The 24,930-nt window shown below is 48.3% G+C and overlaps 1 protein-coding gene across 1 annotated transcript in view; it reads right to left on the bottom strand.

Annotated features, from left to right (window-relative positions):
* The window catches only part of HYDIN (HYDIN axonemal central pair apparatus protein), a 154,362-nt gene that overhangs the window by 88,219 nt on the left and 41,213 nt on the right, over positions 1-24,930 (bottom strand). The window contains exons 8-10 of the mRNA XM_062007844.1: positions 12,871-13,072; positions 10,188-10,371; positions 2,758-2,857 (exon numbers count right to left, since the gene is read on the bottom strand). Coding sequence (XP_061863828.1) covers positions 2,758-2,857; positions 10,188-10,371; positions 12,871-13,072 — 486 coding nt within the window. The remainder of the gene's footprint in view (positions 1-2,757; positions 2,858-10,187; positions 10,372-12,870; positions 13,073-24,930) is intronic.

The raw sequence follows: 24,930 nt of genomic DNA, 5'->3' as shown, positions 1-24,930 counted from the left end.
TCTACATGATGCAGGGCATTCATGAGGTAAGGGAGTGATTGGAATTCTGGATTTTGCCTCTCCCTGCAAGAATGGGTTTTGGAAGAAGTCAGATGTCACCAAACACATTTCCACATGCAGAAAGAACCTTTCAAAAAGCAATGGTAGGTGTCTGAGCCCCACGTTGTGTGTTTCCTTCCAGCACTCAAGAGCCAAGGCTTTATTTGCATGGATAACTAAGAAAGTTCATTTTGAGCTTAAATATTTGCCAAGAGCAAATTTCAAACCACTTCTTAACTACCAGCTCTACAAGTTGCACAGTGCTGATCAGTTCTGTAAATCACCTGATCCAGAAGCAGCTGCTAAGCAATCTATGGAGGCACCTGCAAAGCCCTTTTCCAGTGGGGTGTGAGATCCAGATGCACAATTCAGTGCTGCACTGGGCCAAAGCTTCCAAATATTCCCAGCAAAGGGCACACACCATCTGCAAATCATCCTCCAAAGGGACCTGTGACTGGCATGCAAACACATGAGGAAGGCAGTTGTGCTTCTCAGAGGAATCCAGAAGCCAGGTTGTCTCCTCAGTTCAAGGTCATTGTTTTCTTCTTTAAATTCTTTATGCATTCAGGGACCTTGACTCTGAGACAGTTTCCACCTTGACAATACAGTGAGTCCTCTTCCTAGGAGCCAGTGGAAGAGTTAAGCTCTCCTAAGAGCCCAAAAAGGGTCTTTCAAGAACAGGATCCTCTTTCTAAACACAGATCATTTGCCCAGCTCTATTCCCTAGCAGTCCCAGACCAGCTCAAGTGTTGCACTCAAGTAGGTTTCCTATTTCTCTGCAAAGAGAAAAAGTCTCCTGGTACAAACCCCGCAACATTCCTGCAGCAAAGTGATGGACAGACCCATCAACAGAGCAGAAATCTCAGAGCCAGCAGCACAGCACTGAGCAAGGAATCCCTTGGGAGCAACTTCTTAAATCAATCCTCTCCCTCCACAGCTCCAACAGCCTCAGCTGGTGGGCAGGAAGATAGTTTGTTAACACAAGCCCTGGGTAATTACTGTAGGTGGCATTTGCCAAGTAAACACTGTTCAATTACTGTATAAATAAAAAGCTGTTCCAAGACATTTGTATTCATCAACTGGGAGCAGAAAGGAAAGTAACAAAACAGCTGGGTTAGTGATTTCAGTACCATCCAGAACAGGCCTAGCTGGTAGAGGACCATGGGTCTCACACCTCCTCCTCTTATACAGGGATAAAACATGACAAAAGTTATGTCCCCTGGATTATGTCCCCTCATAGCTATCCCTCACTCTTGAAAAACACCTTAAGCTGCACCATGTAGAGACTGAGAGGTGGGATGAGGTAACCTGAACCACACAGCTTGGTGTAAGCATTCCCTGTCCTATGCCAGCACAGCAAAGCAATCACCTCTGTAAGGGCAAACACGGTCTAACTCAGGTGGGTCAATGATAATTGCTCCCAGAAAAAGGCTTGCCAGCACTTCTGTAAGACAGGATGAGCATAAAGCCTGCCTGGCAGACTGCTCAGCCTCTGTTTCCCAGGAGGGTGCTCACAGGGAGGGAGCACAGTGAGCACATGCAGTGCTGTGTGGGTGCCCCATGGCTGTGGAGGCAGAGAGTGGCTGTTCCCAGGCAGGGAGAACCATAGAATCATAGAATGGTAGGGGTTGGAAGGGAACTTTAGAGCTCATCCAGTCCAACCCCCTGCAGAAGCAGCTCCCACCTAGATCAGGTCACACAGGAACGTGTCCAGGTGGGGTTTGAAGCCCTCCAAGGAAGGAGCCTCCACACCCTCCCTGGGCAGCCTGGGCCAGGGCTCCCTCACTCAAACACTGACACAGTTTGTCCTTGTGTTTCAATGGAACTTGTTGTGTTCCAGCTTCATCCCATCACCCCTTGTCCTGGCACTGGATACAACAGAAACAAGTGCTGCCCCAACCTCCTGACACCCACCAGTGAGATACTTGTAAATATGAGATCTCCCCTCAGTCTCCTCTTCTGAAGACTGAACAGCCCCAGGTCCCACAGCCTTTCCTCAGCAGGAAGATGCTCCAGTCCCCTGATCATCTTGGTGGCCCTGGTGTCCAGTCTAGAACTGGAGACAGGACTCCAGATGAGGCCTCAGCAGGGCAGAGCAGAGATGAAGCAGAACCTCCCTCAACCTGCTGCCCACACTCTTCCTGATGCATCCCAGGACACCACTGGCCTTCTTGGCTACAAGGGCACATTGTTGGCTCATGATTAGTTTATTGTCAAGCAGCACATGCTGCCAGAGCTGTTTTGGCAGCCACCCTGCACTCAGCACCGGTGCTCTGGCAGCGGGAGGGGATCTGGGCTCTGGGAGCACACCTAGAACTCAGCTCCTACCACCTCAGCAGCCTGATGATGCACCCACCTCAGAAAGAGGTGAACAGTCTATAGGAACTTAGTGCTCATCCACTAAAACTGTTTTGCTGTGCAGCTCTTTGGCCTGTATAGACATCTCTTGCAGCAGAGCAAATGCTGGCAATCTCACAGCATGAAAGCTCTTCCCTTCACTGGTTTGACTGTTCTGGGGGCAGTAATCCCAAGTTCCATATCCTAAGCCCTGGCCTTGGCCAGGAGACCACCTGGAAACCCCAGGGACAGTGGGCATGAGCCAGCACTGCCCTGCTGACCAGTGACTCTCCTGAGCATTCACACAAGAACTGGTTGACCAAAGACTCTTTGTGCCTCTCCTTCACTGTGGGGAACAGAAGCAGGAGTCAGGAGCTGTACCTGAGATGTCACAGTAGATGGTTTGTTGATAGACTCTGGCTTCTCGTGGTTTAAAGATCACATTGATTTCAAGTGAAGACTTTGGCTGGATCTCTCCCTCCTAAAACAGATGGAGACAGCAAACCATTTATCTTCAAACTCCACATTTCTTGTTTTCAGCCACAGCCCTGTAGCCCTTATTTAGAGCATGAGTGAAGAGCAAGGAACAAGCAACACTTATCAACAGAACTCAGAAGTTTGGAATCATAGAATCAATCACACAATGGTGGGGTTGGAAGGAACCTTTAGAGCTCATCCAGTTCAACTCCCCTGCAGAGGCAGCTCCCACCTAGATCAGGTCACACAGGAACGTGTCCAGGTGGGGTTTGAAGCCCTCTGAGGAAGGAGCCTCCACACCCTCCCTGGGCAGCCTGGGCCAGGGCTCCCTCACCTCAACACTGAAATAGTTCTGCCTGCTGAGGGCTGCTCTCCCTGTGCCATGAGCAGGCAGCCAGCTCACAGGCTCTGCCAGCTGATGCAAGGTCAGAGAAACTTGAGAGTCAGATGCATCCCGTTTCTCTCAGCAAGGTGCATATACTCCTGTGTGAACACAGGCTCAAACAAGAAGAGATGGGATTTGCTCACAGCTCCACAACAATTTCAGTCATCAAGCTCTTGTTTGAGGATTTAAGTCTGGGCCACGCTGCCAGCACATCTGCAACTGTCACTGCTTCCTTGGGCTCTTCTCCCTCTGCTTCTGTCCCCAAGAGATCTGTCACTGGTGCTCAGTCCCAGGGAGCCTTGCTGTGCATTTGCAAAGCTTCTTTGCTTTGTAAAAGCTCTGACTTCTTGCAACTGGTTGAAACAAAAGCACCACTCACATACCCTCAACCTGTAGTGCTGCAAATGTTTCTTCATGCGTTTGTTGACCTGAACACTTTCACCTCTGACAACTGCAATCATGCTTTACTGGGAATGAAAAATTTAGCTCATTGGAGACAAAAAGAACAGAGTTATTTTTCTATCAAAGTGAGGCTTTGACTCTGCCTGCTGCTAGGCATCCTCAATACTTGATCCAGAAAACTTCAGCCTCCAGCAGTCCTGCTGCATAAATATTAAGTAATTGTAATATTTCCCATCGACTTAGCACTTCCAGCTCAAAGGACATCCCCCCAAAAAGTTTAAGAGCTATGACATGGTGAGTTATAGGGCTGCAGCTGCAAATAATTCCCTAATGCACAGGCTGCTCCACGTCAACAGATCAAAGGGAAGAACAGGCAGAGAAAGCTGCTTCCAACACCAACAAATCAATAAGAAGAAAGGGAAAGTTCAAAAGCACAAAGCTACTTGGATTCCTCTCAAAACCTAAAGCAAACAGATTTGCCAGAGGAAGTATTTCTATCCAGCAAGCAACTGGATGAAGATGAAGTCTTACTGTAAGGCAACGGGCTTGTTTGAAGAAGCAAACTGAGAACATCAGATGCCTGCAGCCCACAGTCAGTGTGCCAGGCATCAGAGCCTCGGGGTCCCACAGAGGTGCTGCATGGGCTCACACACACCCACAAAGTTATCTTGGATGCACAGGAATAAAAGCAGCCAGGGTGCTTCAGAAAACATCAGCTCTGTTGCTACACCTGGAGCTTGCCTCAGCTGAGCCACTGAGAAGCAGCACTGAGATGACAGATTTCCCTGCCTTGACTGGAGTCTAATAAAGAAATTACTGTCTAATAACTCACCAGTGCTCATCACCCAGCTGCTCACTGTCTGAATTCTGCAGGCTCACCCTGGGCAGCCCAGCCCTGGGGATGGGGGGGTTGCACCAGGCAGCTGCCTTTGCTTCAAGCCTGACAGCTGTAGCTGAACACACAGCTCAGCTCAGCAGCGTTCTGTGCTCCTCCTTGAATGGTGCTGCATGAGCTGAGCTGATAGCTGCTGTGGTCCTCTGCCCAGAGAGCTGCAGACAACCCTCATTTGGTTCCTATATGGCCAAAGGGTTCTTGATAGGCTTACCAGCACCATCAGCTACACAAACAATCAGTGCAGATGTGCTCAGCAAGGGCCTGACGGAAATACAGAGCAGTGAGGACGCTTGACATCTTCATCTTTTAGAGTGGCACTAAGAGAGCTCATCCTGAGCCTTAAAACCAAAACAGAGGGGTGCAGTAAAAGGGAGGCACTTCCAGCAATGAGTGGGAGAGAAATCAGCCCAATTTCAGAAGAGCCACTCGGATCACTCCAAGAGAAAGTCTCCATTTGCTCTGCAGAGCCCCACGTACCCACCAGCAAACTGGAGAGAAGGTATTTGAATGAGACAGAACAAGCCCAACAAGGCTGAGGGTGGGAATCAATGCTGGGATCTGATTGTAGTTCTGCCATCAGGCTCACGAGGGCCTTGCACAACCAGATTACCAGGGGCAGGCAGTTAAGAGTGTGTGCTGGCTGTCAGAGACATTGTGTCTGTCATCAACTGAGCACCCGATTTGCTGGGACTGTGTGACTGCAAGACCTTGGGATCTATCTGAACTTGTACCATGTTGCCATGTAGTGCAAACACTGGCTGCTCTAAAGCAGAGCTCAGCTTTCAGGGAATGAGGTCTGAGAGACAAATCATTCCTGGGAAACTCATTGAGAGCATCCTCCCTTCCAGAGAGGCCAGGAAAGAAACTTCTTTGAACCTAACACAGCAGGATCCATCTTTCAGGTCAATTATCTTACAAAGTACTGGTTTGTGGCTGGTTTCTGATGGACTGCAAGCTGATGGGACTATTTTGTCTGCCACAATCAAATCTATTGGCCCTACAGACACTTTGGGGCAGTCTGGTTATTCCTCAGAGGCTGACACCTCCCATTAATGGGAGAAAATGTAATACAATTCATAAACAAAAATGAAGCTGAGCAGGAAAGGAAGAAAATGAGAAAGAGCTATTGGTGTGATGAAGATGCATCAGCTAACAACAGTGCTTCTCCAGCTGAGTGAGTTCAGCTGACTTGGAGATTCTATGAGCTCCAAGGCCAGCATGCCTGTGACAGAAACACAACTGACAGTGATCTTACCCCACTGTTCTGGGGCACAGCAACAGCAGTGCATCACAGAGACAGGGATAGGGGCAGATTTAACCAGGCAGAGGACTTTGGAAGGCAGTGCAGAGGCAGAAGACAGGGGCAAGTGTGGGAGATGGTTCACAAACAGCCTGCGCTCGATGCTTGTGACAGCTCTGTCTTGCTACAAGCTGCACCCACATCACCTGTCCTGTTCTGGTCACTGCCAGTTGAGCTTTGGGTGAATAGGACTAGAATGACAAGCTTAACCTGTTCCCCAGCTGAGCTCTGGGGAATTTAATCAGAACTCAATCCTGGCTCAAGATAACCCAAAATGAACATCAAAACAGTGAGCTTCCAGTGTACCAAAAACCCCCAGCTTCAGCAAGAACCTGTGAGAGCACTGCTGTTGGAGATGGCACCTTGCAAGGCAGTGGAAATGAGTCCCTGCAGGTGTTACTAAGAGTGACTGAGTCTCTGGTGGGATGGTTTGCTCTGTACCACTGGGGCCACAGTGATTGCTGCAGTGTTGCTGGGATCCCTCTCTATTCTGTGTCATAAACCAGTGTGGGAGGGAGCCTAGAGCTTTGGGTCCATGTCATTTCCTCTTTTACAACCTAAACAGATGAGGGTACAGCACTCAACCCCCCCTTGCCATGCTCCAGGAAGCCATCCAGTGATGCACCAAGATCCTGACAAGGGACACATCTCCACACATCTGAGGTGCTGCTAGATCCCAAGGCACAGTCAGATGACACTCCTCTATGGCACCAGAGGAAACAAGCTTATGGATTAGCAATAAAACTCATCCATTTGTATGCATCAGCACAGCTCTCTGGAACAAGCCTCATGCAGCATTATTCCTGGAGCCTTGCACTCTTATTCTCACTCCCAAGAAAACATGTACCAGAAGCTCATAGACTCCTAGAGCTCCTGATATGTAATCACCATTTCACAGGATTCTGGATACTTGGATGGAAACTGTAGGCAATATTTCCACAGAGAGCTTCCCTGTATTGTGAGTGAAGCTGTGAGCCAGGCCATTTGACTCCAAGGGTGCAGGGCAAGAAGAAATAATCAGCTACACTTTATTCTATTTCATGGCTAAAACAAATTCTTTTAAGACATAACTATTCTGGGAAACTTTTGCCATTCCTCCCTTCATTACTGCTGGATGTCAGACTATAAACCTAGCAAATGCTCTGAGTTATTTCTCCTGGGAAATTAAGACAGACTGTTGAAGAGGTTCCTCACATTCCTGCTACCCCATAGGGAAAAAAGTACCACTGGTTAAAAGGATATGCTTCATTAGCCACCCTTGCAGGCTACTGCTGCATGTGTGCAAGCCTCAGGACAGCTCAGTAGACAGCACTCTGCCTGGGCCAGCACATTGTCTCTGGGATGGCAGTTGAGCCACAGCATGGAAAACTACTGTGGATGCTAACCAGGGCAGAAATAAAACTGTGCAGTGCTGAGAACAGGATATTGCAACACTTCTGGCTTGATGTCAGCCTCAGACAGGCTGCAACTGGCAGGTGGCATAAAATTGATGGTGGACGTTTGATGATACAGCACAAACCCTCCAGCTGTCGTACCCTGACTTTGCTATGGCACGAAGCAACGTGATGCAGGAGGGGGTGGCACACCATGACCCACAGTTACAGGGGGATGTCTGTGCAGCAGCCCAACTGTAAATACCTGCAGAATCCATTTCCCCTCCCTGAGCTCCTAAATAATGAGCATCTGCTACTAGATCTCCACCAGCCTGAATAAGAAGCAGCTGAACCTGATGAGTTGAGCACCACCAACTGTGGGCTGAGTCACCTCTTTGGTTTTGCAGAGGGGGAAATGTTACATGGAAGGGAAATCACTGCTCCAAGCAAACAGAAAACCCTCAAAGACAGAGCTGGCAACAGAAGCATTGAAATGCCATCCAAAGTGCCCCCTGTTAGCTCAGGACACTTAGGAGAAAGGTAATGCTAAAGCTCACATCTGCCTCTTTCCATATATCACTGAAGCCCCAGCGAGTGGGGGGAGGCACCAGAGCTCCCACTGGAGAAGGTGCCTTCTGCCAAAGACTGAAGTGCTCTGCAATAACCCCTCATTTGGATGAGAGGTTTATGATTCAGATCAGCCAGGTTCCCCAGATGAAGGGGTTGATGTACAGGAACAAACAACGTTGTTACCTCCTGGGCCAACCTCTGCATCAACAAGAGCAGCAGTTCCATAAACTGGATGTTTTCAAGGCCACCTCCATCAGCTTAGAATTAAACACATGATGCCAAGGAGTCACTACCAGGCAGTAAGAGGACAGTGATGACTTGTCAAGGTCAGGGCAATGGTAACTGATCCTCGTCCCTCCTTTCCTCTGGTTTCCATTTCCAAGGAGTCAGCTCCCATGTGACTGCCATGAGACTCAGGGCTGAGCTGTGGTGGGGAGGGAGCAGCAAAAAAACAAGGACTTTGTCCTTTGGTAGCCACCTGGGCTTCTACCACAGCTGCCTCTGCTGACACAGCATGAGCATTTGCAAAAACACATCAAATTCAAGATGCACTCGGAAAGTCAGAGTGGAATAACAGCTTGTTTCCCACAGGCTTGGGCGGCTGCTCAGGACGCTCATGGCCACGTGGGAATTCCCAAAGCACTGCCTCCTCTCTTTTGGTATTTCTTTTCAGCAGCAAAATTAACCCTGTACAGACTGAAGTGACCCACTGCAGCTTCTATGGAGCTGCTTACACAGCAAAGCTTCTGCAAACAAACCCTGCAAAGCCACTCTGGCCAGAAAGCCTTTGCAAGGCTGCTACACCTCCACCAGCCTCCTGTCCTCTGGAAACAGTTCTTTCCTCCAGTCACTTGTTACAAGAGGTTGATTGTTTCTACAGAGTACTCTCAGGCTTCAGAGGTGATAGGTGGGAAGAGAGCAGCAGCTTTTGGCCAGAAAGTCTGAGGCAGCCAGGTCCCAGCTTTGGGAGGCTTCTGCAGCAGATTCAAGTGGCAATGCCAGGAAGGTGTCTGCCCAAGCTAAAAGGTACATCACTGGAGAGAAGGTTGTTGAAGTCCATGGATTTTTAGACTCTATGTTTGATAAAGAGAGCTATCATTTGATATAAAGACACCCACATGCCAGGGGAGAAGACAGACATGAGCAAAACTCTGTCTGTGAAACTGGTTGTTCCATAAATAATGGGATTAATGGAAATCGAAAGCCTGATAATGCTGGACAAGACTGAAGGGGAGAGAGACTCATGTAGCAGCCCACTAATATTGAATGTGTCCTGGAGCAAACTGTGACATTGCATGGCCATTTAGGAAAGGTGTCCACTCAAGGCTTGAGGACAGGCTACACTTGAGGCCTGTACAGCATTACATGGAGCATTCAGCATTGTGGGCAGACTGACTTCTGGACCTGACCTTAAGGCCCTTCAGCAGCTCCAGAGCAGGTTAAGCTCACTCTGGAGACAGGGTCTGACTGTAATGAAGCAGGAGCTCTGGGACACACTCCAAAACCAGCTCTGACACACCACAGGATGTTCTTAATACTCAGCTCCCACAATACTCCTACTGCTCTGACAATTTGTTGGTCAAATGATGCTGCTGTCAGCTACTGTGGTGTGGAACTGCTGACATGGTGGCTCTCAGTCTTACATAGGCCACAGGAGTAACTAAGAGGAGAACATGACCTCTCTCCTTGAAAAAGAAAACCCTCACAAATTAGTTTCACCTGTTTCAAAGAAAGAAGAGGTTGGGATTATTCCAGGGCTCTCTCCAAGACAAGAAGGCATTTTGCACTGCTCAGACAGCAGGCATCCTTCATCTCAGACCATGCAACTACTAAGAATGAGGGCTCTGGGGACTGAAGGGCATGAGCTTTTGCTTGCATAAACAGAAAGGCAAAGAATATCCTGGCCCTATGAGCAAGAGAACTCAACAACTCTATTTAATCCTGCCAGCCTGGTGTCCAGGCTCATGGATGACAGTGGAAGGGAGATTCTGAGGTCATATAAATCCAGATTATATGAGGGGATTGGTGTTTCTGGGATTAAACTTGGGCTGAATTTGGCCACTTTTCCCCAGACAACTAACTCACTCCTCAGGTGACCTGACAGTGCATCAATACCCTTTGTTAATCCCCACACACATGTAATCCCCACACACAACAATCAATACCTCTGGACACTGTCAGGACACTTAAATGCTCTTAATGTTTAGCCCTGGCAGCAGAGCTCAGCTCAGGCAGCTCTCACTGCCCATCAGCAGCTCAGAGATGCTTTTTGCAACAAGCTCTCTAGCCTTACTAGAAACCTGATGTCTTCTCTCTCAGCACATCAAGGCAGGTGATGTGGGGATCTGCCAAGTGGCATCCTTCAAAGAGGAAGAGGAGGAGGAAGGGAGGTTCTCAGCTATTGCTTACCACTGGCTCAATGGTGAAAATATCATGAGAGAAAAGCATGGAGTCTTCTTGCACCTCTGCCCTCTGCTTCTGGAAGGCCCAGGAGAGAAGGGCGAGGCGGTCTCGGAGCGAGGGCTCCCCCATGGACTCCTGCAGAAGATGATCAGTCTCATCCTTTTCCTTCCTCTGCAGCCTGTGACAGAGCCTGCAGCCACGAGGAGAGACAAACCAAGCAGGTGATTGAACAAGCAACGTATTTGCAGAGACTCTCATCTAAGTGCAGGGGCAGCAGAGCATTTGGGAGGGAACAGCAGCAGCAGTTCAGGGGCTCATCCCCCAGCCACAGGGCCCCAAGGGATCAGATTATCACTGTTTCACCAACACAGCCAGTAGCTTTATTCCACACTTACAAGCTAAAAAGAGGATTTTGAAAGCTAGCAGCCTTCAAGAGAGCCTCCCTGTTCCTGCCACAACTCATGGAGAATCCCTCAACCATTGCAACTAGCTTTTTCTACCACAGAGTTGCTTAGGGGAGGCAGACAGAGATTAAGGAGCATCCAGTGCAGTGCTGCACTGGGAAGGGGAGAAGCTGGGTTTCAGCTGCAGGTTATTAGCATCACTTCTTTTTTCCCCCCTTTGAGACCTGTAGTGATAAGAAAAATATTTATCGGCTCTTTGTTCCTTACACTGCCTTCCACCAGAGGATCCCAGAGCACTTCAAAAGCAAACTAATGAGAATTCAGGCAGCACATCATCACTTGAGTGAAATTAATGGGTTTAGATGCATGAAAACTGAGACCCTGAGATGGGAAAGGACTTTGCCTAGCATTACCCAATAAAGAAGGCAGGACCAGCATCTCTGAAACCAAACCCTTGAACCACCTTATCTGACACAATTAATTGCTCACTTAATTGGCAGGTGTAGCAGAAATCACTCCTGTGTTTAAAGATCACAACCAAGAGAAGAGAGGGAGTGCTGCTGCAGAGCACTTGCTTCCTAGCTGGCTTCTTGCTGTCCCCCCTTCACGCTCCAGTTCCCTGGCCATGAAGAACCAGCAGGTGACAACTCTCTGGGGATGAGCTGAAGGCTCCATATGGAGCAAATCGAGGCAACATAGTATAAACAGGACAGCAATCATCACCCAGCAAAATCCAAATGCAATTAGAGAGGAATGCAGTTATGGATGTAACTGGCTGCACACAGACAGAGCCTGGAGCAAATGCCGTCACCAGCACCAAAAATACTCCCTGGGGAGTGCAATAGGACACATTTCTCCATGGCTGACCTACAATGCTGTGCATGAGGACTTCCAGCCACCAAGATGAGCAACCCTCAACTCAACCTCCACCAACAGACAGGAATTCCACCATGCCATTGCAGGAAGTCCTGCAGGAGGGAGACGGAGTAAACCCTTGGTGATCCAGGTCTTTTGGGGTCACATCCCAGTGCAGTGTCCTGCACTGTCTCCTTTCATGGAAACCTCTCTGCTTTGAGATCTCAAAAGCTCCTCTGACAGCCTTGGAGCTATGACCTAAGGTGGCAAGTAAGGAAGAACAATATGTGCCAGAGTCTAGGACACAAACTGGCAGGAGGTCAAATGTAACTGGGGAAAGAAAAGATGAGGGTGAAGTTAACTGTGGGGAAACCTGTCTGCTTCTGAGGGGAAAGAGGACCACTGAAGGTCCAGTCTGAGACAAGCAGGTGGTAAGGGACAGAACAGTCCAGTACCAAGAGAAGGTCATGAGATATTCTTGCAAGGCACAGCTTGCATGGAAGTCACACACTGTGTAATTAAAAAGAGAACAGTGGAAAACTAGCTTTGGCCTTCAAGGCATTTCTGACCTAATTATGTTGAACTTGATTTGCTATGAAGCCCTTCAAAAGTGCTCTAGTTTAAGGCAGTTTCCTGATCAGCTATGGATTCATACTAACTTCTACGTGCTACATCTATCCAAGTCTGAGAAGTCATACAAGGATTCCCTAAATCTCCCAGGCTTTTCAGTCTGTCACCCCCCTGGGCTGTTTCTCTGCTGCCTGAAATGGGAATTTCAAAGCTTCACCAAAGACATCACCTGAAAAACCTGCCTCGTTTCTCACCACTGTGAAGACACAAGTTGCTGAAGCCCAAATACAGTTCCAAGCCCTGTCCTGCCCTACCTTCCCTGCAGAACCAAACTCTTCCCCAGTCTGTAAGGAAGAGTGGAAATACCTCCTTGTGCTGGGAACCAGGACAGTGCAAGAAGACAAGTCAACATCCTACAGCAAGATAGCCTCAACTTGCTGGGCCAATAAAACACTCCTCCCTGCACATTACTGGAAAAAGAACCTGACATCTTATCCAAGCTGGAGTAGAAGAAACTGCAGTGAAAATCATAACAGTTCTGCTACCTCTTCAGTGCTACTACTTGCTGTAGGTGAAGAGCCTCATGGACCCTCTGTAGCCTCAGTAGTTCGTGGCTCCCACCATAAATACAAGTTTGCTTTCTGAGAAAGCATCACTGTTAGAATTCACCTTTCCTCCCCAAAACAACATCCTCAGCTGGAGCAGGAATGGAACTGGAATGGGAAGCCCAGAGACACATACTCTGATGCCCTGGATGATTTAACTTACCCTAAATCATTTAGAAGCATCAATAGCACTCGAGACCATACATGTCAGTTTTACCCCTGGATGGTGTATCTTAATGAATCTTTACAACTAACCTCAGCTTCTGCTCATCCTCCTCTTCCTGGGTGGCAAAAGCCTTCCACTGGAAGTAGGCTGTGACTTCACTCCTGTTGTGGATGACCACAGATCTGTGGTTTGACAGTGTGAGGTAAGTCTTGTCAAATGTCAGGGAGCTCCTCTCTAGTCCAATGTTGACATCTACAGCTGCTCCATAAAGGCTTGTATGAACATCTTCACCTGGAACAAAGCAAAGGGGAGTATTTGCTCATCTTATTTGCTGATGGAAGAACAAGGAACAGAGCAAACCATAGCCAACAGAAGAAAGTGTTACAGCTTTTCACTGTATTGGCAGTTCCACAGGTCAGCACAAACACATCCTGACAGCATGAGGATATGTTGGACCTCACCTGATGCACCTTCTGTCTGGGTGTGTTTGTAGGTATTTAGCCCCAAGATGATAGCATTTAGTGAGATTTGTTGGGTGAGCCCAGGTGGCCTTTGGGTTGCCATCCCACTCAAGTCACCAGGAATTCAGGTGATTCTGAGGGGTCCTTAGCCACAGCTTGTCCAGGATGCTTTATAAGCACTGCCATTGAATCCTCTGCAAGCTTTGGCAAGCAGAGGATCCAGGACCCAAGAAGTGAGAGTCATGTACTGGGCTTTGAGCACACACACCTCAGGTCCATGGAAACGTGAGCTAATGCTCTGCAACGATCAAGACAAACTACTACAGGAAAGTTAGCATCATCTCACTGGCTAAACACATGGACATGTGGGTCTTGCAATATTTGGTACAGCTCTGGCCTGAAGAGCCAAGCTGAAGCATTGAAGGGCATAAAGTATGATTAAACATATGAAGCAGCTTTTATAAGACTGAACAGGATTGCTCCACCTAGCAATTGTGTAGGACACAGCTAAAAGATGTTTGTTTAAGCAGGAAAGGCCTGGAAAAACTGAGTAAGGAAAGGTTTGTCACAATTTATCATACAACAAGAAGCCAAGGGCCTGGAATCAGGTTGTTCTTCAGAAATTGCACAAAAGTATGAGTACTTTTCCAGGGAGTTTTCCACCACCACAGGAGGCTGTGGAGCCCAACAGCTAGAAACCCAGGGAGCAGCTGAACCAGTTCTTGGAAGGTAAGACCATCAGAAGCCATTGAACAAAGATGAGAATAAAGCCTCCAGTACAGAAAAATGCTAACTCCAGAGCCCATAAGGGAGGGAGCACAGGCACTGCCTGTTTCTACACACCTTGCTAAGCATCCCCTATGGCTGCTGTCCTGGAGAGGAGCTGGGGCTGCAGCCACGGTAACACTCCTGGCTGCAGGCACTGAGGACTCTGCTGCAGGCTGGAGGCTTTGCTGGAGCACCTTTTATTACACCAAGTATTGGGTACCACATCAAACACACACACCAATTGCTTGGTACAGTAGCACATGCCCAGATGGCAGTGAGGTGGAAGGAAGTCCCAGATCTGTCTGCCAGGCAGAGGAACTGACATAGAGAGCAGCTCTCAAGGTTGGCCAAGGGCAGCTGCAGACTCCATGCCTTTGGTGCCAAATTAGACACAACATTTCATTTAAGGCTCTTGGTGGTTTAATATATAAGTTAACCAAAGGAAAAAGATCTGCACTGTAACAGGGACATAGCACTGGGCATTTCACCTGCCAAGGTGTCTGGTTTGAGATGCTTTCCTGTCATGAAAGCACTTTATTGAATCAAGATGTATCTGCCCTATCATCATTTACACAACATGATCTCATTACAGGCTATCAATTCTTTCCTCCTTACAGGCTTCTGATACATCTCCTACCAATGGCAGGACACAGCCCCCACTCTGCTGCCCCAGTGAAGCAATGCCTGAACTTGGCATTAAATGGTAGAGGAGATGCTTTGGGCTGTGCACTCCTGAACAACGTCCTTTGACACAGCAGAATCACCACTGTGTTCTACTCCAAGCATCTATCTGCATGACTACAGACACAGATATCTCAACACATCATGACAACTTTTCACTCTCTCAAAGAAAGAAATCTAGCAATGGGTCATCCTCTGTGAGGCCTGTCATGCAGGGGAGGGGTGGAAAAGAAGGAGGAATTTATGGAAGAGCTAAAACACTTTCCTGAATTCTTCTAATACTACATAATCATCTCAGTGCAAGAGTGAATGATGGTCAGAGCACAAATGGTTCTTAAATAGAAAGATAGATTTTGTTTAGCCTGAAAGTATAGCTCAATGAATAGATGAGCAAACCCTTGAACACATCAAAACACATTTCAGACTCTATCAAGAACGCTTTCCTTGTGCTCAACAGCCTGTACTTTCCTCCATTGATTACTGCTTTCAATATTAGGAAGCTGGTAGCCAGATTTATTACACTTATTCAGATTTATTAGAAACAGAACAGCACCCTGCTGCATTTCACCTTCATCAGGACGTCCTTCCACCACTCCTGTCACTCCCTCTTTGCCCAGTTTGGATTTTGAGTTGTTTTAGGAGGGTATGACAGTAAAATCTGGAATGTTTGTGTAGCACAGAAAGCAAGTTACATTTTATTTGCCCAGCTTGTCAGAAGAGTGTGCCTTGCTCTCATCTCTTCTATGAACGCAGCTGAAGAGAGACAGCTCCTGCTTTTCACTGAAAGTGCAAGCAAACAAGGAAAGCAGAGCTCTCCACTCAAAAGGGTGTTATTGTACCTCCATACTGATTTGCTCCTGCTACTATCATATCCAGCTGCCTCACGGCTGATGGCATATCCTTGCTTTTCAGACAGCGTTGTAGCTCTGCTGGTACCACTTCACTGCCAGGGAAGTGAGGCACTTCACCAGGTGAAGCCATCTCTTGAAAGCTACACAAGTCATCTACAGCTGGATCCAGTTCCCCCCACCACATGCTTTTTGTTAAGTCTCCTGCAGAGCTACCACTAGATCAGTAACAGGAGCATTGCTCTGTGCTGTTTTGCTTTCAGGAAGCTAATGGCATCACCTACGAGGTGTGCTGGGTCTCCACCAGCCTGAGAAAGGCCATCTGTTAGTCCCCATGCTTCTATTGCCAGAACTACAGCAAAATGCATGGCAGCCACAGTGGCTTCAAGTGTTTCTCCAAGGTGGTGTTCATAAAGTACCTTCAGACATTGTAAAACTGGGACATTATTTACTCCAGCCCTAAGAGCAGCTTGTTCATAAACCTTACCACAAAATTACCTGCTGCTGCTAACAAGGGTGTATCTAAAGAATCATTCCCAGGGCTCAGAGCATCCTAATCATTCCTGCCACCACAGTTACTGCTGTTAACAGTCAGAAGTCCCCAGCAAAGCATTCACTGAGCCCACTCAGCATGATGCAAGAAGAGGATCTCAACCTCAAAGGCATGGCAAGACAGTGGAAGACAACAGATGGGGATGAAGGCAGGAGATGGAAAGCAGGGACCAGCCAGCAGCAGTCTATGGGCCAGGTTGCAGGATCTTCAGACAGCTCTCTTGCACTTTAAAAGTCCTCTCATTTTTCAACCAGGCTCCACTTTGAGCATCCTTTTGGAATGGAGCATCCAAAGTATTCCCTATCAACTCCTCTGCCCCATGCTTTGGAAGATCTGTCTGCCTTGTTACAGGATGAAATACTCTGGCACAGGAATATCTGGGAGCCAGCACAGAGGCTTTGTTCTGCCCAGCAAGAAGGAGCTTTGCAGAATGTATTGAAAAGGACAATGAAACAGTGGGATGATGAAAGACAGGGCTGCTGCATGTCCAGGATGCTGCAGGCTATTTTTAATCATTACTGCTACTACAGCAATGATACACTGGGGTACCTGACTGGCTGAAACATTGGTTTTGGCCCACGGGGATAATAGCACAGGAATTTTCATCCTGATTGCCTGGCAGAGACATGCCCAATATATCACTTAATAAATCCATCACCCTTCAAGCTGCTCTTCTGCTTCTCAGCAGACATTGATTGATCCACGAGGAAAGGAGGCTAATGAATGGCCAGTTGTGCCCTGAAACACATCCAGAGTTAATGACACCTAAGAACACAGCAGTGATTTCCACTGAAGATGGAGCAGAGGTCAAGGGTGAGCTGCAGAGAGACAAAAGCCACGTTCTTCCAGAAGTCTTCCACGTGCTAAAAAGGGGGGAAGCAGGGTCACATGGAAGTCTGTTCATACCTGCCCATGAACACAACAGCCAAAAGCACATTTTTAACTTCTCAACCACCCTCCTAGTACACACCCCCCAGCTTGTGCTCACAGAGTCAACTCTGTGGGTTGCTTCAGTGTGGTTCCTTTCAGGAGTGGTGTTATGTAGCTGAGGAGCCACAAAGCCATGCAGAAAAACCTCAGGCAAACAAAGCTCCAACAGAATTCCCCTTATCTGCCCTCAAAGGGACAGACCATCTGCCTTAAAAGCCAAGGCCATGAGAGGGCTGAGGCCATGCTATTTGCAAGGAGCAGAACCACCTGATCTAAAACAGTGTCAAATATATTATTACAAGCAGTTGTAGAAAGAGGGAACAAAGAAAGGAAACAGCTGTTATGTTTTAGCTGTTTTGACATCAACACACACTTTGGAGACCAACTAATCTCACCCATTAACCAAACTGATTTGAACTATAAAAGCCTATAACCACATCAGCTGTATGAAGTACTAGGTACCAATCCCTCATCTGTAGCAGCACTGCAACAGATGTGAAATCAACATAGAATTGCATGAACACCTATGGATGCCTTTATTTTGCCTCCAAGACATGTCCCTCCACTCTCTTTGAAGCTGCCACAGAAGAACATTGAAGCCCAATGGAAACCAGACTTACTGCTGGGAATTCTCATCAGTGAAGGAAGAAAAGCACCATGTGCAGCCTCTGCAACAATCAGAAGGAAAAAAACATCCCCTTGCAAAGTTTTTAAATGCCTGATAGTCTAAGGATAAAGCTAGAGAAGCCTTTAGTACTAACTCCAGCATCACAGCCCAGAGTACACCTTTAGCATAACATGGGAAACGTCTTTAAAAGCTCAGAGAACAAAAAGTAAGTTTACACCATCTGCCAGCACTAAACACAAATGGGAAAAAAACATCTTCATCAATGAGCTGGATGAGGGGACAGAGGGACCCTCAGCAAGTTCCCTGCTGGCACCAAACTAGGAGGACTGGTTGATTCACCAGAGGCTGTGCTGCCAGTCAGAGGGATCTCAACCAGCTGAGAGTTGGGCAGAGAGGAACCTGCTGAGGTTCAACAAGGACAAGGGCAGAGTCCTGCAGCTGGGGAGGAACAACCCCATGCACCAGCACAGGCTGGGGGTGACCTGTTGGAGAGCAGCTCTGCAGAGAGAGACCTAGGAGTGCTGGCTGATAATAAACTAAACATGAGCAGCAATGTGCCCTCGTGGCCAAGAAGCCAATGGCAGCCTGGGGGTCATGAAGAAGAGTGTGGGCAGCAGGTCAAGGGATGTTTTGCTCCCCCTCTGCTCTGCCCTGCTGAGGCCTCATCTGGAGTCCTGTGTCCAGTTCTGGGCTTCCCAGCTCCAGAGGGACAGGGAACTGCTGGACAGAGGCCAGGGCAGGGACATCGAGATGATCAGGGGACTGGAGCATCTTCCTTCTGAGGAAAGGCTGTGGGACCTGGGGCTGTTTAGTCTGGAGAAGACTGAGGGGAGATCTCATAGTTACAAGTATCTCACTGGTGGGTGTCAGGAGGTTGGGGCAGCACTGGTTTCTGTTGTATCCAGTGCCAGGACAAGGGGTGATGGGATGAAGCTGGAGCACAAACAGTTCCACTGAAACACAAGGGAAAACTGTGTCAGTGTTTGATTGAGGGAGCCCTGGCCCAGGCTGCCCAGGGAGGGTGTGGAGGCTCCTTCTTTGAAGGGCTTCAAACCCCAGCTGGACACGTTCCTGTGTGACCTGATCTAGGTGGGAGCTGCTTCTGCAGGGGGTTGGACTGGATGAGCTCTAAAGGTCCCTTCCAACCCCCATCATTCTGTGATTCTATGAAAATTACATGAGTTAGTGCACCATGGTGATGCTTTGGAGTCAAAAGAGTCTGCTGCTTGGAAAGCAGGAGGTTTCCTCACCTCTTCTATTGTAAGAAGCCAATATAAATCTGCTTGCTGATGAAAGAAAGGAGACTTGCATGAAGCTGAACAATGACTCACTTGAATAGCAGTGGCACACAGTAGTGCCCATCAGCAGCTCAGGGTCTGTTGCCATGAATTCAGCTCAATATATTGTAACTTAACACTCCTCACAGTCACATCAGAGCCCCTGTAAGCACTCACACAAGACTGAGACTAAAACCAAAGATGGGTTTGGTATTGCCATCCTGGTATCCCACAGAACACAGGGACTACTCAGATAAATATCTAACAAGACAGTGAGCTTGTTCAGGCCAGTACTGAGCCTTCTCTCTTTTGGCTGAAGTCAGTACAATTGGAGAGCACTCAGCAACTAGTCTGAGTGATCTTGAATGGGAAATGCAACACAATAAGGGCTAACCCTCAGTTAAACCCTGCTGCCTATTCCCATCCATCAGTGGATTTACAAAGAAGAAAAAAAGAGAAAGGAAAAGGTTAGATCCAGAGATTAAATCAATAGGATTTTCATGGAAGCCATTGATTGCAGTGCCAGCCTTGCAAGACAGATCACAAGATGCTCAGAAAGGGAACAGCTATGCAAAGGTGATTTTCTCCAAAGCCTACACAAAACCACAGATGCATATCCCAGCAAGGCAGTGTTCTTCTCAGATGCTTTATCCTTGTAGTTAGAGATGTTCAGAGGTGCTGGCACATGCATGCTACTGTTGCTGCTCAGCCTCAAACAGCAGTAAACAACCAGGACTGGGATTTAATGTGTTTTCTCTCCCTGTACTGCAACCATGAACATACCATCAAGCCCTTGCAGAGGTGGCCTCATCTACCAAAGCAAGTCAATTCAGTTCAATCCAGCATCGATTTGACCTGAAGAATGGGATTCAGCATCCCCAGAATGTGGTGGTTTAGACCCATCTGGGCACAAAGGACCACAACCAGACATAAGTACCAAAGGCCACTGGAAGCCCCTAAGGACAGGGAGGGCTCACTCACCACTGATGGTCCCTGGTGAAACAGGCAGGACTGCTCAACCTGGGGAACAAAGTTCATTTCATCCACCACCAACCAAAAACATAACAACCAGGAAACAGCACAGAATGGTACAATGACAAAGAGCACAACCAGCCTTTCCAGACCACCTTCCCCCCACCCCTGCTCTCCACCCAGGCTCAGAGCCCTGATCCTGGTGTCTTTACCTGCTCCTGCCCTGAGCAGTGCAGGGGGCTGGGAGAGGGGTCTGTGGTCAGCCCTTTGCTGATGGCTCCTGCTGCTTGTCTTGCCTCAGGGCAAGTGGGCTCCTGCCAGTTCTCCCTGCTCCACCATGAGTCCTTCACAAGCCCTGCAGCCCCCCAGGGGCCTCTCAGACTGGCATTCACCCCAAGGGCTGCAGCTCCTCTCCCCTCCTGTGTGTGTCTCTGGGGCCCCAGGCTCTCCAGCACAGCCATTGCCATGGTTTCTCCTCACACAGTCTCTGCCTGTCCAGGTGCACTCATCCAGAGCTGCTGGTGGCTCTGAGCCCTGCCATTGCCCTCTGCAGCTGCTCTCACCACAGGCTGCAGAGGGGTCTCTGGCACGGTGCTGCTCCTTCCTTCCTCCCTCCCTCCCTGACTGTGGGGTCTGCATGGTCACCTCTATCTTGTACCACTCCTACACCTCCTCTTCAGCTGCATTTCCCTTCTTAAATAGTGCTGGCAGAGGCACCAGGTTGGCCCAGCCAGGCTGGATGTGAGTCCACCTCAGAGCCTGGGATGTTTGGAGGCTTACAGGGACCAGCACTGCAGCCCCCTCCCCCACTACCAAGCTGACATTGACACATTTCCATTCCCAGCTGGCAACCCCATTTCAGCAGGAGCTGAACAGTCATTACCAGAGCTGACCATTCCCCTTGGCTCATTTGCAAAGATGCACAGGCTTTGCTTCCCCTGCTGCCAGCCAAGCACACTCAGCTCTGTACTTACCCAGCATCCTCATCAATCCACAACGGCTCTAACACATCACACCAAGCTTGCTCTCTTCCACAGGTTAGTCAAAAGCTCCACATCAGCTCCCTAGCTAGTCATTTTTACATACAACTTAATTGTTTCACTGCCTGCCACACCAAGTACAAGCATTCCCATTCACTTGAGGTCTACCCAGAACTCTTATTTTTCCTTCTCACACTGCCCCAAGGAAACAATCCCTCTCCTACAAGCACCCTCATTGGCTCAGAGGAAAGGGAAGACCACAGACCTGCTAATCACACTTTCTCTAGACACAAAGAGAGCTGGCAGCTGTAGAGGCAGTCCACACAACTCACACAGCACATCCTGGTAGCTCTCTGGTGCTGGGTACCAAAATCCCCTGCAGCAATCCCCTTTGCACAGCCTTTGTACCTGGCTGTCACCCAGCCTCAGGGACTGGAGAGGACCACATGAGAGACTTGAGGGACACTACCAGGGAGAAGACACCATAGGCTAGGGCTTGCTTCTCCACACTGCAGCCTACTGCTATGTAACAGGAGTCTAACCACACTCTATCCTCCATCTAGCAAGATGCAATGGGGAGAAAGTGATGCTGGGAACCCTCTGTGTTGATGGTTAGCCAGAAAAGCTCAGAGGCAGGGCAACAAGGCAATCAGACCCTTCCCTGACCCAGAGCAGGGCAAGCTCACCTCTGCATTGTCTAAAGCACTGGAGAAACCTATTTAGCTGCTCTCTCTTCTCCCACACAGGAATCACCTGGGAGCAGGTCAGAGAGCAAGTTTTGCTCCACAGGGCTTAGGAGACATTACTTCATCCACTTCCTATGGGGACAGTAACTGACCCAGCACAGGAAAACTGATTGACAACTACAGAGCTGGAGGCAGACACTGCCCACATCTCCCACCAGCCCTCATGGTAGCTGATCAAGGAGCTGATGTGCAGAGCCACAAAAGATGCTCTGAGCCTGGGTCTGATCCACAGCAAACTAGATGAGCTTTCCTTTAGGAAACCTGCTGCTCAGGAACTTTCAGCAAGGTGTGTAGGAAGTCAAAGAAAAACAGGGCACTCACCTGCCAAACACCCAGATAGTTCCTCAGCAAGAGGCTGGAGGATTCCTGTGGGACTAAAACCACCAAGAACTGCTCCTGAGTCACACATCACCTCTCTCCTGGGGAAGCTGCTTCCAAGGGGAGACAGGACAGTAATGGAGCAGTTCTTTCTGTTTGAGGGCTGGCTCCTCTTAGATATGCTGTCTCCTAAAATTCTTGTAGGAGTACTGGCTCTGATCTCACCCCTCAATGAAGGTGAGATCCTGCCCCTGGGCTTTTGCTTCTACATTAGTCTCACAGAGCCACCAAAAGAAAATCATCTTCATAATTACTCATATTACTGACAGCAATAAAAGCATTTCAGGATCTAGAGCCTGTCAGCCATGCACAAGCTCAGTGGGGCTTTGCTAATTACTGAAGCTTCCTGTGCTGACAAAGAGATCTCAAGGGATATGGCACCAACGAGGAAAAACTCCACAGAGGAATTTTAGCACCACAGAACAAATCTCCTGGACAATAAGCACGTTGTAGCACTTTGCCACAAGGTCCAGCTGGCACTGCAGGCACCCACATACATGCACAGAATCTGGGCCTGCATCTTAAAGATCATACCCTACCAGGTCATTCTTGGAGACAGGAGTCTAATGCAAGTCAAGATTCAGGGAGCTCTGAGCAGGGAAGTGATTCTCCTTCCACAATTCCCAACATTTCTGCAGTGCCTCCTGCCTCTGGTAGCCTCCTTTACTTGCATGAGGCACCTGACATAGATGTTATTGTTTCTGGGTGCTATGGAGCTGAAGAGTCAGTTTTGCACCTCTGGCACAGCTCTGGGAACCCAGTACACATCTCCATGGACCCGTGTCCCTGAGCAAAGCTCGGCCTCCCACACCAAGCTCATGCTACACTGTCAGGTTGCAATGAACACTATGGCTTTGGTGTACAAACAGCAGCCCTCAGGGTGACCAGCTTGAGCAGCTCACTTCAGTACTGCCTGAGACCTAAAAGAATATCTAAACTGTATGATTACTGACTTGGTTGAGACCAGACTTAACTCCACAAACTGATTTTCCCACATCCATCCAAGGAGGGCCAAGCCACCAATGGGATTTTTCAGCAGCCTTTCCAAACCTATCTGGGTGCTTGACATGCAGGCTTCAGAAACTCGTTCTGATGCCATAATCTGATGTTAAGGTGATGCATGAGCATGTGCTGCAGCCCACAGTTCAGTATGAGCTGGGAGTTAGCACACCCAGACATGTATACATGGGAGAAATGGAGGAGTCTGGACATGTAGAGCATTAGAAGTCAAGTCTGCATTGGAAATCATTACACTCTAAGCAGCAAAGACATTTTCTTCACACTCATCTGTAGAGTTGGCAGCAACAGGACTACCACCAGACAGCCTATCCAGGGGACAACAGCACGTGTACTCCTAAGCAGGACAGTCTGAAGGGTGCACAACTTAAATCAACCACATAATAGACAAAAGGAGAACTGTGGCTTCACACTGAAGAGCTCCACATTTGCCTAGGCAGTGCTAGGACAGGTCTGATCCAACTTCAGCAAATTTAAAGCAATGCAACACACACCTAATCCTGCACAGGTCACACAAACAGTGGTGTGGTTCCTTGAGAGCTACCACCACGTGTGGGCAAGTCAACACAGATAGACAGTAAAGCAAGGAAAATGCCTCCCAACACCTCACACTGTTACTCTGCTCTTAGCACTGCTGTTTCATAAAAACCAGTGTGTGGTGGCTCTGAAAGAACAATCCAGCTGCTTTTTGGATGCAGGTCACGTGGAGTCTGATTTAGTGCAGGACAAATTAGCCAGAGCCTGCCACAAGAGGTTGTGTCACACTGCCTGCTGCTCTGCACCACACCTGCAACAAGCAGCTTCTAAGGCAGATTGATTAAACGTTTCAGTTTCACTACACCAATTAATCTCAGCAGGTTTTTACTTATTTGTATGCTTCCAAGGTAGGGAAATAACCTCCTAATTACTCCCTTGCCCTCCTCCTCAGTCCGTGGTTTATTTAATAACAACTGCAGCGTTGTACTGACAGGCAGCAGTGACATCCTGGCCCCAGCCCCCAGGCAGCTGCACATGTTCCTCAGAGGCTATCCAGCTCAGAGCCAGCAGATAGCCTGATCTGCATGGCCTATCCATGCAAATCACTTTGGCAAAGGTTAACCATGGAGGAACCAGGTGTTTCAGCAAGACTGAGGTTTTCAAAGCAAGCCAGGGAGATCCTGGCCCTAATTATTGACTCAGTCTTTTCAGTCATGGAGTATAAACCTACACAGCCCTCACCTCTAGTGGTACTACTCACTCTCATTTTCCCCATAGATCTAGCCCTCTGTATTTTATCCTATAGATTCTCTATGTGCATGCAAATGAGGCACTTGTGATTCTCTCTCTCTCAAATTTCTGCAGCTAGAAAGTATTATCCAAACCAATTTGCACAAACCACTCTCTTTATGCCAGTAACTGAAAAATATTCAGCAAAGCTGTGACACCTCCTGAGGCTACAAAGAACACTTGGAAGATACAGAAGCATTTTTCTAACTTTTGTGAACTCAAGACAACTAAACTGCTCATTGCTGGGCTAAAGCATCACAGGATCACGTAGGTCAGGACATTAAACTTCCCAAGACTGAAGCTGAGAACAGGAACAAAACAAACCTCTCTTCCAGGCAAGAGAAAAAGCACACCAAATGTATTTACACAACTGAGAAAGTGTCTTGTTGAGCAGCACAAGATATCTCTGCTGAACCAGCTGGCAGAAGTACTCTCATGTCACACCTTTTCCTTGAGTCTTTCCCCACTTACTCTCTAAGAGTCTTATAAAGCTGGCAGTATTTCTGTGGCCTGATCTTAGCTTCTCATACCATAGTATGAATTTTACATCCATCTTGGGATGCAGTGAGCAATTCCTGCCAAATCCCAAGAGCCCTCAAGTCCTGGATGTTTTAGTTGCAAGGTGTGGGATGTAGATGGGTGGA

The sequence above is a fragment of the Colius striatus genome, chromosome 14 (genome assembly GCF_028858725.1).
Source record: "Colius striatus isolate bColStr4 chromosome 14, bColStr4.1.hap1, whole genome shotgun sequence".
NCBI classification, from domain to species: Eukaryota; Metazoa; Chordata; class Aves; order Coliiformes; family Coliidae; genus Colius; species Colius striatus.
The sequence above is the reverse complement of the archived record's forward strand: the minus strand, read 5'-3'. Positions and strand labels throughout refer to the sequence as shown.